Raw genomic sequence first — 14,758 nt, 5'->3', positions numbered from 1 at the left:
CCTGCCGTGTCTGCTGCTGGTTTGGAGGGGCGGAAGGTGGGACGAGGAGAGCAGAGCGGGGCGAGAGGGCCCCATCCTGGCTGCTCTGCCTTCACTCGTGGCCAACCGCTTTTCGTTTGTGCTCTGTCCCGTCTGTAGGTAACGCGGGTGCCAAGCAGCACCCCTGTGACTGTCCCACCACAGCGTGGAGAACAGTTCGGACTTTTCATGTTACTGTCGGTGTGGGCTTTTTTTCCTTTTCCAAATTAAATTGAGTTTTGCCGTAACTACTTATTTGGTTGTTTTAATCCTTTCTCTTTCGCCTTCCTGGCTCGGAGCGCGTTGCAGAAGAAACGCGCCCGCAAGTCTCGGTACCAGGAGGCGCTCGGGGCGGACCCGGGACAACCCCGGGGCGGACCCGGGACAGCCCCCGGTCCCACCCCCGCTCCCGCCCCCGCTCCGGCTTCGGCTCCTCCCGCGGCTGCGCGGCCCCGCCGCCTCTCGGCCCTTCCCGGAGCGGAGCGCGATGGTGAGAGCGGCGGCTCCGGGACCCGCGACCGGGGTTATAAGGGGCGGGAACCCGGGCTGGGGAAGCGGCCGGTGATGGGGGAGCAAAGGCTGATTCCGAGCGAGCAAGGTTTGGGGAGCACAGCCCTGGGGAGCAAAGTCCTTGTGGAGCGAGGTTTGGGAAGCACAGCCCCGGGGCAGGAGGAGACAGGGAACACAACCAGGATGGAGAGCAGGACCGCATCGGTCCCCCAGGAGCTGTGTGCGAACCCAGGGGCATCACTTAACAAGGGGGGGGTCTCTACCTGCAGGTGCCCGAGCTGGAGAAAGCCACGGTGCGCATCCGGCAGCTGGAGCGCGTGATGGGGATAATCCGCTCCATCAAGGCGCAGGGGAGGAACAAGCTGCAGGTACGGGCCCGGTTTGGCTCCGGTTGTGGCGGGGCTGGCGCAGCTGAGAGCAGGTGATGCATCGGTCCTTGTCTTCAGCTGCCCCCCCTTCCTCAGCCTCCCCGGCTGTGGGTGCCTGTTCCAACCCAAGGAAGCACCTTCTGCACGCTTTGCAGAGGGAGAAGCCCCAGATGAGAGGGAGGATGGGCTGTTTTTCCTGTCGAGGTCCAGGCTGGTGATTCTCCCTGGATGGGCCTTTTTCTCCCCTGTTATGCAAGCTATAAACATAAGCCAATCTCCAAGCCCCCCCGCTCCACCCACAGCAATAAGTCAGCAGGATTAAGCCATTTGGTGCTGATAAGAGTGCCGGGCTGGGAGGGGTGCTGGCTGTCTCAGATGAGGACGTTTGCTTCACAGCTGGCAGGAGTGTCCCTGTCCCCTGCTGTCCTGTGTCTGCACCCTCACGTGAGATGCACCAACGCTGGGTTTGCATCCTTGCCGGCAGCAGCACCCTTGGCTACATAAGGCAAAGGCAGAGTGCGCTGGGTCATGCACAGATTTGCTCTTCTTTCACCTTCCAGGTCATTTCAGACTTCGACATGACGCTGAGCAGGTTCGGGTGCAACGGCAGGCGCTGCCCCACGTCGCACAGTGAGTTGCAGCCCTTGTTGTTACTGCGGCTCATTCTGTTTGTAGCGTTTGTGTTCTCAGTCCCTGTGGCTCCTGTTATCCTCTCCTCCCTCCTTTGCCAAGCCTGACCGCTCCATCTCATTCTTTCTCGGTGCAGCTCTGGGCTCCAGCTGCTTGTGGCTTTTTGGGGAAGAGCTGGCACTGAAGACACAGGATAGCAGCTTTTTAAAAGCCTTTCTATGCTTCTGGGCTACAACGTTGGCATTTTATTGTCTTTACAGATATCCTGGATAACAGTCGTGTTATCAGTGAGGATGGCAAGAAGAAGGTAGGCGCTGTTTTGCAAGGCTCTGCTTCTTCGCCCTGGTTTTGGTCCCTGTCACCCATCACCAGGCGGCTGTAGTGGCCCATGTCACAGCTCTCCAAGCCGCAGGTGTCCAGCCTGCGTTTCAGGCAACGGTGGTGGAAGGGGAAGTTAAAAAGGGAAATTTAATTTGCATGCTCAGCCGTGGGCATTTTTGGTCAGATACGAAGAGGAAGGGTGCGTGTGCACCCCTGCGTGCACTGTTTGAAGTGAGGTGAGACAGCCAGGCTGCTGGAGGGTTAATGCTTCCGAGAGCTCCAGATTCGCCCGGAGTAAAGTTGCTTAATGCAACAGGTTTGGTGTGTTTTTCATTAGGAACTGAGATGCTTTAGAGGAATTTAGAAATGCTTGTTTTGTTGTTTACAGTTTCTTTAGATGTGATGTTCACTCAGTTCTTTTTCCATCTTTACGACGCTCCAGCTGAAAGATCTGCTGCACTATTACTATCCCATTGAAATCGATCCCAACCGGAGCCTGGAGGAGAAGCGGCCCCTCATGGTGGAGTGGTGAGTGCTCCTGTGGGATGGGCTTGACCTTGAGATGGCAACTTCTTGCCCCTGAGGACTACAAGACCCAAGGCTTGAACTATCTCTAGGCTTGACAGCAATACCAGGAAGTTTTAGTTGTTGCTTTTCTGGCTGCTCTAAGGCTGCTGCCCAGGGAGCTCACTCTGCTGCCTTCCCTTAGGTGGACCAGGGCCCACGAGCTGCTGTCACAGCAGAAGATCCAGAAGGGTGACATCGCCCAGATCGTCAGAGAGTCGGACGTGATGCTGAGGTACGAGCTCGGCGTTCGGCTGCTTGCGATCACGGTGCAAGCTCCTTGTTGTCATGCACAGTGCGCACAGCGTGGCACATGCAAATCCCCTTCCTTCCTGGGGCTGAGCGCTGATCGTGAACGACCCAAAGTCAGTGCCACACTGTTTGCAGGGGAGGGGACGGCGCAGCTCCCCTCTTCCAGGAGAGATTTGTTTCTCCATGCACTGTAACTGCTGGGTCTTATCCAGCCCCTTCGCTCAGCATCAAATTTCACCCGCAGCACAAAAGTGTTGCGCTAAGCTTGCTGTTCAAGCTGGCCTTGGCTGCAGTGCTCCTAAAACTGGCTCGGGGAGCCTTGGTTTGAAGGAGCTGCCTGTCCGGGGAGGAGGTGGTACCATAAGTCCAGGTTTTCATGAGCTCCAGTTCCCCTCCTGCACAGAAATAGTGTCCTGGCAGACTGAGGCTGTTACACGTTGATCTAATCGTCCTCACAGCCATTCTGACCAGTCGCACATCTCTACCATACGCTGGCAGCTCCGCTCCCGGGGGCTGTGCAGACACCCTGCGCCCCCACTGACCAGCTGGATGCGATCAGGAGATGCTGAGCAAATTATTCGTGTGCTGGGTCGCTGCTCCCAGGAGGAACCTGGCCTCTGCTGCACGTCCCTTGAACATACAGCGAACACCATAGAAATGCTGGTGCCACAAAACCCTCGTGCTTTTTGCGCGGAGCTCACGCGTGTGTTTGTCTTTGGGAAGTCCTGGGTAGAAATAATGAGCCTTGCAGCCCACAGGACACCAGGCACCTCGCTGGTAACGCAATATGTGTAACGGGCACTTCTGCTCTAGGGATGGATTCCATGAATTATTTGATCAGCTGCATAAGTACAACATCCCCCTGTTTATCTTCTCTGCTGGTGTCGGTGACATCCTCGAGGAGATTATCCGCCAGGCCAACGTCTTCTACTCAAACGTCAACGTGGTGTCCAACTACATGGACTTTGATGATAACGTGAGTTGCTGCGTGGTGTTCGTGTGGTGTGCTTGCAGAGAGGAGGCTTGTTGGTCTGGAACTGGGGGCTGCAATACGTTTAATAGAGACACAGCTGGGTTAAAAGCTGCCTGTTAACATTTCTAAGGGATTGCGACCTGTTGCCACTGTAGCAGCCCCCTGAACATCACTGCTGGGGGTGTTAAAGGTTCCCCTGTGTCGAGGGTTTAGACTGCGGGGTGACAATAAAACCCTGGCAGATGTATTGTTAACCCCCTCTCCCCCCCACTTCCCCCTTTTGCCCCTCCCTCTCCCCCCTTCCACTCAGCACAGGCCATCGGGAGGGAAAGAAGGACAGAGAGAAGAGAGTTGGAAAAATTAAAGATGTTTTACTAATGCTACTAATAAGAATAGAGAAAATAATACAAAATATACAAAACCAATCTTGAAAGTCTCAGCAACTGCAGAGCCGGCCACCAAAGTCCTGGATTAGACTCTGCAGCCAACTGGAGCTGGATTCAGTCTGTCACTGGCCTCAGTTCTCAGGGATGAGTAGCAAGATCCTCTCCTAATGTCAGCCATAAGGAAAAAAGGGACGAGATCCTCGTGATCTCCCACTTTTATATGAAGTATTCACGTGAATGGAATGTTATACACAGTTGGTCAGTTTCTTGGTCACTTTTTTCTTGTCGTCCCTCTCGCGAGATGTCCATCCATGCTTATCAATATGTTTGCATTCCATTGCTAGGTTTACCAAAACATGGGTCTGGTTCTCCAGGAAAGTGTAGTTAATATGAAGGCTTTAGCTGACAGGCACAATTCACTGAAAGAGAAACTTGTTTTTAACAAAACCAGGACACCCTGTCCTCCCCAAGGGCTGGATCAGCGGTGAGAGGGAGCAGAGGAGAGACAAGACAAGCAAGCAGCGTGCAGGAATAGCTGAGCATTGTGATCTCGGGGACTCCTCACCTTTCAAACTTGCTTTTTGGTGGCACAAAGGACGCTGCCGGCTCCGCGTCCAGCGCTGGGGGCTCCATCCTGACGCAGGGTGAGGATGGAGTTAACTGAGCACAGAAGTCTCTCCCGATCCGAAGGCCAGATGTCCTTTGAAACAGCCTGGAAGGCTTTTGTTGATGTACTAAAGGCTGAGAAGTCCCAGCGCACATCAGCAAATGGCGCGTCCCTCACAATGCAGCCCTCTGTTCCCACGGGCGGCGCTGGGACACGCGCTCCCGGGGGAGCGGGGGACAGTGTGGCAATCCAGCCTTCCACGAGGGCTCCGCAGCTTTCCAGGGCAGGACAGAGCCCCAGCCGAGGTCTCCAGGATCCCCATCCTTTGTGTGTGTTCTCGCCATCTGGGAAGGGCTCTCTCTGCCAAAGGGACTTTTGGGGACTGTCTCCGGGTGTTTGTTGGCTGCTGGGTTTCCAGACTCCCTGGGGGTGTCTCTGAGATGGGAGCTGCTGCCCTGTGAGCATCATCCCCGTCTGCCCGTTCCAGACAAGGTTCCGAGGCTGCGGCACAGCGGAGGGATCGCTGTGGGATCAGTTTGTCTGTCCTGTTTGCACAGGGAGTCCTCACGCGTTTCAAGGGACCTCTCATCCACACCTACAACAAGAACAACAGCGTTCTGCAGGGCACGGAGTATTTCCAGCAGCTGAGCGCTAGGACGAGCATCATCTTGCTGGGGGACTCCATGGGTGACCTGACGATGGCAGACGGCGTTCCCAGTGTGGAGAACATCCTCAAGATCGGCTTTCTCAATGACAAGGTGGGTGCGAGAAGCAGTTTTCTTGCTTCCCTGCCAGCCTTCCCTGGGTGTTGAGGGGCAACAGAAAGGGGCAGACAGCTGCCCAAGTCATTTGGGGGCTGCAAGAGATTCATATGAGCTCCCGTGGGGTGTGTGGGGGGAACTGGGGGGTGTCTGCAGAGCTCCCGGTGCACCCAGGCCATTGTCAGGGTGGTTGTTGACCCCTCTCTTTGGTAGCACTGAGAGATGCAAGGGCTGTGGGTGCAGCATCTCCATTTTCAGCGGCTGGTGTTGACAGTCTCCTCTCTGTCCCGGTGGCCGCTCTGCAGGTGGAAGAGCAGAGGGGGAAATATCTGGATGCCTACGACATCGTCCTGGAGAGCGACGAGACGCTGGATGTGGTCAACGGGATCCTGCGGTACATCCTGACCGAGACCTGAGCTGGGAGGCAGCGTCCCACCTCCAGCGCCCAGCAAGGCGCTTGGGCAGCGACTGTCCTTCCCTTGACAAAGCTGGAGTAGGTCCCTGCTGGGCTCCATCCTGACGCTGGGCAGGCTCCCTGCCCCGGTTCTCATGTGTTGTGCACATCCCGACCTCATTAACCCCCTTCGTCAGCCCTGGAGCAGGAGGGGTGAGATGGAGGAAGGTTCCCCGCTCCCTTTACCCCACCTGTGCCCGGCTCTTCCTCGTCCTATGTGGACTTTATCCCACTCGGATTTCATCCCTGTCACCGTTTGAGGCCACAACAAACCATTTCTTGTCTCAGGCCGAGATGTTCTGTGTTTGCTTCAGCATTTGAGCACAGAAATGGAGGTGGTTTGCTGTGGACTGAGGACAGATTCGTTTTATGGAAGCTGTTGAGTTTTACCGTGTTCCTGTCTAAGAAACGTCTTGTCCTGTTTTCTGTTGGCTTCCAAGTGCCTGGGCCGGGCTGGCCCTGCCGGACACAGCATCGCCCGCCCTGTGTCCCTGCAGCTCCCCAGCCCCGCTGTCCCTCTTGCTCTGTTACAGCTCTTGTTATTAAAAACAAAGGCTTTTCCAGTCATCCCTGCATCCCGTGGAGCTCGTCCGCTGCTGCTGCACGGCGCAAGAAGTAAGTTTGTCTGCTGGGGGGTTGGGTGGCAGCGAGCTGGGCGCTCGGAGCAGCGCGTGTGTAGCTGTGGTGTGGATGGGGAGAGGCCGATGGCAGCAGTTTGCTTTTTAAGGAGTATTTTAACTAACTGCCCTAAACGTCTGGGCCGATCCTGGGTTTGGCCATCACTGCCTGCCACGCTGTGGATGAGTAAATGAGACTCGTGAAGGTATCTCCCTGTCGAAATAAAACCGTTGTTTGGAGCTGGGCCACGGGTGCTTTGTACCCGGAGCCGCGGCTGGAGTCGCTGCTCTCCCTGGGGCTGCTGCTGCCGTCCCCATCCCTGCCGGAGCCCAGCGGGGCTGAGCCACAACCCGCCTTTGCTGGAGGGTCCCAGGAGATGAATTGTGGTTTTTCTCTCTCCTGCCTGACCCAGCATGTGCTGGATGGAGCCTGAAATACCCCCGGGCACCGCGTTCCCAGGCTCCGCACCGCTGCCCGGACACGCAGGAGCGTTCCACGGCAAAGTAACCTGACACGAAGGCAAACTCCTTGGAAACCAGTAGAAATGATTTATTTGGTGCAAGGTAGAGGTTGTCGTTTGAGGGCTTCGCCCTGACCTTTGGCGCTGTTCTGCTCTTGCGTTTCTTTGCTCTCTGTCTGCAAGACACTGTGCAAAAGCTTTTATGGCTGGTGGAGGTGCTGGAGCCGTGCTGGGCACCACTGGAAAACCTGAGGGCTCTGAGTTAACGAGCTGCATTTAGGCACCAAAATAAAATCGGGCTGATTTTTCTCAGTCACTGAGGGTGGGGAGGATGCGGATGGGGACGATGCTGCTTCCTGAGGGCCTGGGTGGGAGAGGTTTTCTGTTTGCCTTCTCCCAGCTGCCAAGGGGTTTGGTGGGTCCCATCCCTGCTGTTTAATGGGAGCCCAGACTTTCTGGAACAGCAGATGCCTGTGGGGTATCGGGGTTTCACCCCGATAACCTGAGCCCCCTCCAGCCTGTTGTCGCAGGGAGCGTGGCAGCAGGGACCATCCCTAAAGCTTTCTCTTGATTTCTGAAGAATTTTATACGTGTATATAAAAAAAACCCACATTAAAAAATCCCAACCCTAAACTACAAAATGCTGTGGTAGGAGTGGACGTGCAGTCGCTGGCTGGGGACAAAGGGATTTGGGGAGGGGACATCGCTGCCCCAGCCTTTCTGTGGGGAGTCAGAGCAGGGGGGCCAAGCGGCTTTTGGCAACGGGGGGGACAGGACAGGGCTGCGGGATCTGCCCCAGCGTCCTTGGTCCTGTTCCATGGCAGAGGTGTCGCCTGCAGAGCCGGGGAACACAGCGGGACGGGGAGGGAGTGGGAACACGGGCACTGCCATCCCCGTGGGGTATCGGGGCTCCCAAGAACGTGGGTGTTTCCTACCTTCTTGCCTGGGTTTATTAGCTGGGGGTTGGCGAGTTTTCCTGCCCAGGAGGAACACATCAAAAACCCTCAGTTAAATAATAAGGGGGGGAAAAGGAATCAAAATATGACACCCCCCAGGGCTGGGGAGAGGTTCCCGGGGAGCTGGTGGGGAGACCGGCCATGGCACGGCCGGGACAAGTCCTGTCTCCAGGGGACAGTGGGGTCTGCTCCTCAGAGCTCCTCGTGGATCTTCTCCTGGTCCTCGTCTGACTTCAGCTTCAGCTCCTCCGAGGTGATCTTCCCGTCCTGGTTGCGGTCCTGGTTCCTGAACATGTCAGCGATGACTTTCTCCGGGTCGGAGCTGGGCATGAGACGGCCCTTCCCTTCCGCCACCTGGCTCTTGATGAAGGTGGAGAACTGCAGCGGGGAGAGGTGAGAGATGCAGCTTTGCTCCGTGGGGCAGGGACAAGAGCTGCCCTTGGTGTCCCTGCCTGGTCCCAGCCCTGCGCGCACCCAGCAGCGATGCTCTGGGCTGGAGGGTTTTCCTGCACAGCTCTCCAGGCTCCCGAGTGCCCAGGAATCACAGAATCCCAGAATGTGAGGGGTTGGAAGGGCCCTGGAAAGCTCATCCAGTGCAATCCCCCCATGGAGCAGGAACACCCAGATGAGGTTACACAGGAAGGTGTCCAGGCGGGTTGGAATGTCTGCACAGAAGGAGACTCCACAACCCCCCTGGGCAGCCTGGGCCAGGCTCTGCCACCCTCACCAGGAACAAGTTTCTTCTCATATTTAAGTGGAACCTTTTGTGTTCCAGTTTGCACCCATTGCCCCTTGTCCTGTCACTGGTTGTCACCGAGAAGAGCCTGGCTCCATCCTCCTGACACTCCCCCTTTCCATACTGATCCCCATGAATGAGTCCCCCCTCAGTCTCCTCTTCCCCAGCTCCAGAGCCCCAGCTCCCTCAGCCTTTCCTCACACGGGAGATGCTCCACTCCCTCCAGCATCTTGGTGGCTGCGCTGGACTCTCTCCAGCAGTTCCCTGTCCTGCTGGAACTGAGGAAGAGCAGAGCCCTCCAGGTGCTGCCCCCCAGGACGGGGTTCCCTGTACCCCCGCTTCCTCCTGCACCCCATAACCTCGGGGCCATCGCTCACCTCATCGGTGGGGATCTCCCCATCCTTGTTCAGGTCCATTTGCTCGTAGAGGTTCGCCGGCGGCTCCCCGTGCCAGATGAAGAGGTAGCCCTCGGGAACGCCCTCCTCCATGGAGATCAGCTCCACCTCGAAGCGCAGCACAGCGCTGCCTGGCACCCCCCGCGCTGAAAGGTACAAGCGAAGGTGGCTGCATCACGGGGGGAGCCCAGCAAAGCGATGCCACTGATGGGTAAAAGCCTCCCAGCCCCTCGATGGGGCGAAGGACGGGTTCAGGAAAGCAGACCCCCCCATTTGCCGTGCCCGGGCAGCCCCTACCTCCGCTCTCCCCGTGGCCCAGGTGCGGGGGGATGATGAGCACCCGCCTCTCTCCCGCGCACATGTTGAGGAGACCCCTGTTCAGGCCTTCGATCACCTTGTTGGTCCCCAGAGTCACCTCCTGGGGCTTCTCGTAGTCGTGGCTGCAGAAGGCACAGAGAAGACCACGCAGCTGAGAAAACTCCCCAGACCCAGTAGGGAGTGCCCCAAAATTCCGTTCCTTCCATGCCGCTGTGCACCAAAACCCCACACCCTCCATCCTGCTGCACCCTGAGGTTCCACACCCTCACACCCCAGAACCCTGCACCAGCCATCCCGCGGTGCCCCCAAATCCTGCACGGTCCTGCTGCCCCGTGGCCGATGCTCCAGTGCCACCCGTTGCAAAGAGCTGATGATGCTCCCAGAGCTGCTCCGCTGTCCGTCCGCCCCCCAGCTCAGCACCCCCAGGATCCGGCCCCGCGAAGGAGAGGGGTGCTGGGGGAGCACGCACGAGGAGAAGAGCTTGGTGCCGTCCAGCAAGGAGCAGTTGTAGTGGTAGCGGACGAAGTCTCTGTCGCGGGTGGTGACGTTGCAGCCCTCAGGCCGGTACACGGTCTCGATCTCCACCGGGTCCTCGGGGTTGTGGAAGTCGATGATGTGGACGTCGAAGATGAGCACGGCTGAGCCGGGAATTTTGTCCCCTGGAAGAGGAGCACAAGGAGAGCAGCTGGAACACCGTGGGATGGTAAAAACCTTTACCTATTTCTTCCCATGCCACATCCATCTCTCGGAGCCTTGGCGTCAGCCCTTCCCCTGCCCACAGTGCCCAGAGCCCTGGGGATGGTGCTGGCCCTCAGGGTGGGGAGCTGGCCCCGCTTGGCCAGCACTTTCTTGATGTTAGAGCCACATTGTGCTGGTACACAGGGCTGGAGGAGGGGATGCTGCAGCCCAGGGATGCCGGACCCCCCAGGGCTGCCCTTTACCTGCTCCGTTCTCCCCGTAGGCCAGGTGTGGGGGAACAACCACCCGCCGCCTCTCCCCCACGCAGACCCCTTGCAGGCCCTGGTCCATGCCGGGGATGATGTAGCCCTTCCCGATGTAGGTGTTGTAGGTGTGATTGCGGGAGTAGCTGCAGAGAGAGAAGCCCCCGGTACCATCATGCAGGAGACCCTGGCCCATCAACCCTCACCCCTGTGCCCCAACCCTCACCCCTGCACCCCAACCTGCACCCCTGTTCCCCCAGGGGCCAAACCTTGCTCCAACAAACAGGTTTTCTCTTTTTTAGCCTATTTCATGCCCATTACCACCTTCTCCTCCAGCCTCTCCTTGCAGCCAGCAGGGGCAGGAGAAGACATGGGGGCTCTCCCCATGCAGCCGCTTCCCTCCCCACACCTGGAGTCGAACAGCGTCCCGTCCATCAACGTGCCATTGTAGTGGTAGCGGACGAAGTCCCCGGTCACAGCCCTGCGCTTGCAGGACTCCGGCACCTCCAGGTGCTCCAGGAAGACGCCATCCTTGGGGTTGTGGAAGTCCACCAGCAGCACGCTGAACACCAGCGATGCCTGCGGTGGGATCACGGTCCCTGGGGAGGGGACGCAGGTCAGTCCGGACAAGGGTCCTGACGCACCGGGGGGGGCTCTGTGCCCAGGGGAGGGGCCGGGCGCGATGGGGCGATGCCCAGCTCACCGTAGCCCTTCTCCCCATAGGCCAGGAACGGGGGGATGACAATGCTCCTCTTCTCCCCAGCGCACATGCCCAGCAGCCCCTGGTCCATGCCCTTGATCAGCCAGCCCGTGCCCACGTAGGTGTCGTAGGTGCCGTTCTTGCTGTAGCTGGAGGGGCGGAATGAGGGGGTTCAGCTCTGGGGCCATATCAGCTCCCCCCAGCTGGTTTGGGGGTCACGAAGCTGCCCCAGTCCTGCCGGGGTGCAGAGTGGGGGAACGCAGGGAAGCTGCTCTGAATGGGGTGCAGCGTGGGCCCCCGTGTCCTGCCCGAAGCCAGTGTCCCTTTGTCCCTGCCACCCTGGTGTCCCCAGCCCCACGGCAGAGGGTGCCCCCGAGCTCCAGTGCCCCACATCCCGAGGCGAGGGTCCGTCCCGGCGCCCCGTACCTGGAGTCGAAGGGGGTGCCATCCAGCAGCGTGCCGTTGTAGTGGTACCGCACAAAGTCCGAGTTCTCCACCGTGCGGTTGCAGCGCTCGGGTTTGGACAGGGTGGTGATCTGCAGCTTGTCGTTCTTGTTCCAGATGTCCAGCATCACCACGTCGAAGTACAAGGTGGCATCCGGGGGGATCAGCCCCGCTAAAGGGGCAGCAGCAAGGACAGGGCATCTTAGTGAGAGCAGCAGGGGCTCTGGCCCCCAAAGCCACGTGTGCCGGTCCCCAGGAAAGCAGCAGAGCCGGGGGGGGTAGGACCCCTCCTTCTCTTCTCAGGCACTGCTTGCCTTGGCTATTCAGTGCCCTGGCAATGGGGCCGCCGGTTGCCCAACCTCGATCCCTGGGGGTTTGCTGCCTCCGTCCCCCCTCCATGCCGCAGCCCCTTACCCACACCGATGCTGCCGTAGCCCAGGTGGGGGGGCACGATGAGGTGTCGCCGCTCGTTCACGCACATGCCCTGCAGCCCCCGGTCCATGCCGGTGATCAGCCGCCCGACGCCCACCACGCCGGCCACCGTGGCCCCTCGGTCATAGCTGGGACAAAAGGACAGACCCCTCAGTAACACGGGGGCACAGGACGAAGCCCCCAAAGCTGCTGGCGCTGGGGGGGCTCAATGCCAGCACCGAGGTGGAGCCAGAGCCAGACCACCAGCCCTGCAGACATCAAGGGACAGCGCAGGGCTCTCGGGTGCTTGTGCACCCAGGTGCAAACAGCATTTCTGCTGCTTCCAAATCATTTTGCACGTGGCACCTTTGGAGCTTTATGCTTCATTTTCAAACCGCGCATTTGGTTTTATTTTTAAATATTAAAATACCCCAAAAAGCAACTGGGGAGGCTTCAGATAAATTGAAATCCTTCGTTTTAATGTGCAGCTCACACTTTCTCCTGGCAGCATGCGGCACAAGTCAGGACAAGGAGTTATTTCAGCAGCGAATGTCCCCAGGCTCCCATTGCACCGGGGCTCGCAGCACTGGCAGCACACGGCTCAGCTGCTTTCTCCCCCACACATGCTCACAAGAAATATAAGACACATTTAACCGGAGCAGAATCCCTTTGTTTTCTAGGGCTTGGAAAAACGCCGGTCCGGAAAGTTTTTGTTGGTGCACAGAGCCCCAGCACAGCCCAGTTTGTTCCCGTCCTTTCGCCGTGTCCCTGATCCTTCCCTGCTCGCAGTGGTGCAAATCAGGGGCTGCACCGATGTAAACGCCGATTTACAGCCAGCGTGAGCAGAGCAGGATCGGTGCACGGGCCGAGGAAAGCTCAGACCAGCGGGACTGAAGCCTCTTAGGTAATGAACGGGTTTAACCGCTGCCACGTTTCAAAGTGCTCCAAGTGTTTTCCCTGCCTGTGCAGCGCATGCAAATACGTGTTTCTGAGGGAAAAATGTCTCACTTAGGGCCAAATCCTGCCCACGCCTGAGATGGGCTTCCCTGGGGGGGCCCCAGGGGGTAGGGGCTGCTGGAAATGGGGTGCACAGGAGCTGCAGCCCTGGGTGCGGGGGGGATGGCTGCGTGTGGTTCACTGGGGGCCACAGTGGGGACCCCCGGTCTGACACATGTCCAGGGCTCCCCGGGCTCACCCCAGCACCCACCAAAAGCCCTTCTTGGGGTCAGAGCCGCGGGACCCAGACCTGGCCCGAGCGGGCAGCCAGCGGCTCCTTGGGGTGCAATGGGGTGACACCGCGGGCTGGGGGGGGCAGGCATGCAGGGATCCCCTCCGCAGCGCAGGGCTGACGGGGCCGCATGCATCCGGTAAAGAGCCGAGGGCGATACCTGGAGTCAAACTTTTTGCCATCTTTAAAGGTCCCATTGTAGTGGTAGCGAATGAAATCCCCCATCTGGACTTCCCGCAGGCAGATTTTGGGGATATAGTATCTGTCTATCACCACGTCTTCCAAGGGGCCGGGGTCGGCCAGCCCTGGGGTCCCCAGGATGCTGAGCAGGAGGACGAGGCTGCCGGGGGCCATGGCGCTGGGACGCGGCTGCCGGCGGAAAGGCTGCCGGGGGATGGCGGAGAGGTGGGGCCGCCCCGCCGCCCCCTCCCGCGGGACGGGACGCCAGCCCAGCCCCGCACGGCTGGAATTTCTGTACACGTGTACCCGGGGCCTGGCGCCGCGGCCCCGCCAGCCGCGCTCCCACCGGCACCGCCACAATTCCCCCCAGCCGGCGGCAGCGGGACGGAAAAGTTGTGGCAACAAAACTCCGCGTCGTGAGGCTTTCATTTTCTCTTTTTCCTCTTTTTTTTTTTTTTTTTTTTTTTTTTTTGGGCAGTTCCTTCTGCAAAGAAAAGAGTCGGAGATATTCGGAAGCAAGTTTGTGCAGCTGGAGTCCCGTCCGGCCCCGCTCGCTCCGGGTCCTAGCGCTGCCTGCGCTCCTCCCGTGGCCAAGATGCTGCTGCTCAGTCCCTGGCAATCAGGCAGAGTAAATATAAGCAATTAACTGTTTTAATAAGAGCTACCGCTCTTCAGTTTGGTGCCGACAGATCTTTTGTTGAGTGGCAATGATGAAAAATGTGAAATTTCCCCTCTGACAGTCTTACACAAATAGGAACAGCACTAAATGCATGTAGACGTGTTGCCCGCACATCCCTGCTCCCCCAAGACCAGGAGATGGGCATCGCGGTGAGAACCCTTGGCGAGTCCCTGGCGGGAAATATGACAGTCCATAAAGCCAAATCTGGCTTCTCTGGCTACTCCTGAGAGCAAAAGCTCTCCCTCAAGCCCAGCCCAGGGATGCTCTGCAGCTCCCCAGTGCAGCACCAGTAGCTTGGGGGGACTCGGGGCTCTTGTCATGGCACAGCAAGGTTGGGGTCTGACGCTGGGCAAGTGAGTGCTTACTTAGGGGTCACAGCACCCCAGCCTGCGTGCTATTGAGCTGCTTGTCCGCAGGGAGGTGCCGGGCACTACTAACGGCCTCAGCAGCGTTCTGGCTCCTGCCAGCACCACTGTCCAGCCAGCAACAAAGCGCTGGGCTTGGGCTGGGGCCAGCGTGGCCATGCCAAGGCCTGGCGCGGTGCGGGCCTGGGATCTGGCACGGCACGTGTGGCCTCTGGCTTGGCACCAGCCAGCAGCAAACCCAGCTCTGGCACAGCCGGGCTGGGGGATCCTGCCAGCTGCCACACGCAGCGCAGCGTGACACCGGCGGCACCCCGGGGTGCCCCTGTGCTGCGGGACAGGGCGCACCCCAGCACACCCCACTCTGCAGTGGGGTGGGCCCCACTCTACATCCTGGGGGCCCTGCAGCTCCCGGCACACCCACTGGAGCCCAGAGCACCCCGAGAGCGCGGGGCACGGAGTGACTCCCCGCAACGTGAGGAACCG

At 58.9% G+C, this 14,758-nt stretch overlaps 2 protein-coding genes and 1 long non-coding RNA gene across 4 annotated transcripts; 2 read left to right on the top strand and 1 right to left on the bottom strand.

The window, feature by feature from the left end:
• The first annotated feature begins 450 nt into the window (after positions 1 to 450).
• On the top strand, positions 451 to 7,234 carry NT5C3B (5'-nucleotidase, cytosolic IIIB). Its single transcript, XM_082071034.1, has 9 exons — positions 451 to 508; positions 798 to 896; positions 1,457 to 1,526; positions 1,787 to 1,833; positions 2,290 to 2,375; positions 2,557 to 2,646; positions 3,477 to 3,639; positions 5,187 to 5,387; positions 5,696 to 7,234. Exons 1-9 carry the CDS (start codon positions 506 to 508, stop codon positions 5,804 to 5,806), a joined length of 870 nt encoding a protein of 289 aa, XP_081927160.1. The 5' UTR covers positions 451 to 505; the 3' UTR covers positions 5,807 to 7,234.
• FKBP10 (FKBP prolyl isomerase 10) lies at positions 6,991 to 13,667 on the bottom strand. The gene is made up of 10 exons (XM_082071033.1): positions 13,212 to 13,667; positions 11,827 to 11,972; positions 11,395 to 11,584; positions 10,972 to 11,117; positions 10,678 to 10,867; positions 10,269 to 10,414; positions 9,797 to 9,986; positions 9,307 to 9,449; positions 8,992 to 9,155; positions 6,991 to 8,256 (listed from the first exon to the last, which is right to left on the bottom strand). The coding sequence occupies exons 1-10, from the start codon at positions 13,658 to 13,660 to the stop codon at positions 8,071 to 8,073; spliced, it is 1,950 nt and encodes a 649-aa protein (XP_081927159.1). The 5' UTR covers positions 13,661 to 13,667; the 3' UTR covers positions 6,991 to 8,070.
• On the top strand, positions 10,784 to 14,242 carry LOC309449119. Of its 2 annotated transcripts, none has more exons than XR_014185904.1 (3): positions 10,784 to 10,884; positions 12,504 to 12,727; positions 13,710 to 14,242. It is a non-coding gene; the product is annotated as an uncharacterized lncRNA (long non-coding RNA). The 2 variants fall into 2 exon arrangements; XR_014185905.1 differs by lacking the exon at positions 10,784 to 10,884 and adding an exon at positions 10,990 to 11,086.
• Positions 14,243 to 14,758: the final 516 nt, after the last annotated feature.

This window comes from Streptopelia decaocto (assembly GCF_964273445.1).
Source record: "Streptopelia decaocto genome assembly, chromosome: 22".
In the NCBI taxonomy this organism is placed as follows: Eukaryota; Metazoa; Chordata; class Aves; order Columbiformes; family Columbidae; genus Streptopelia; species Streptopelia decaocto.
Note: the sequence above shows the minus strand (reverse complement) of the source record. Positions and strands in the feature narration are given on the sequence as shown.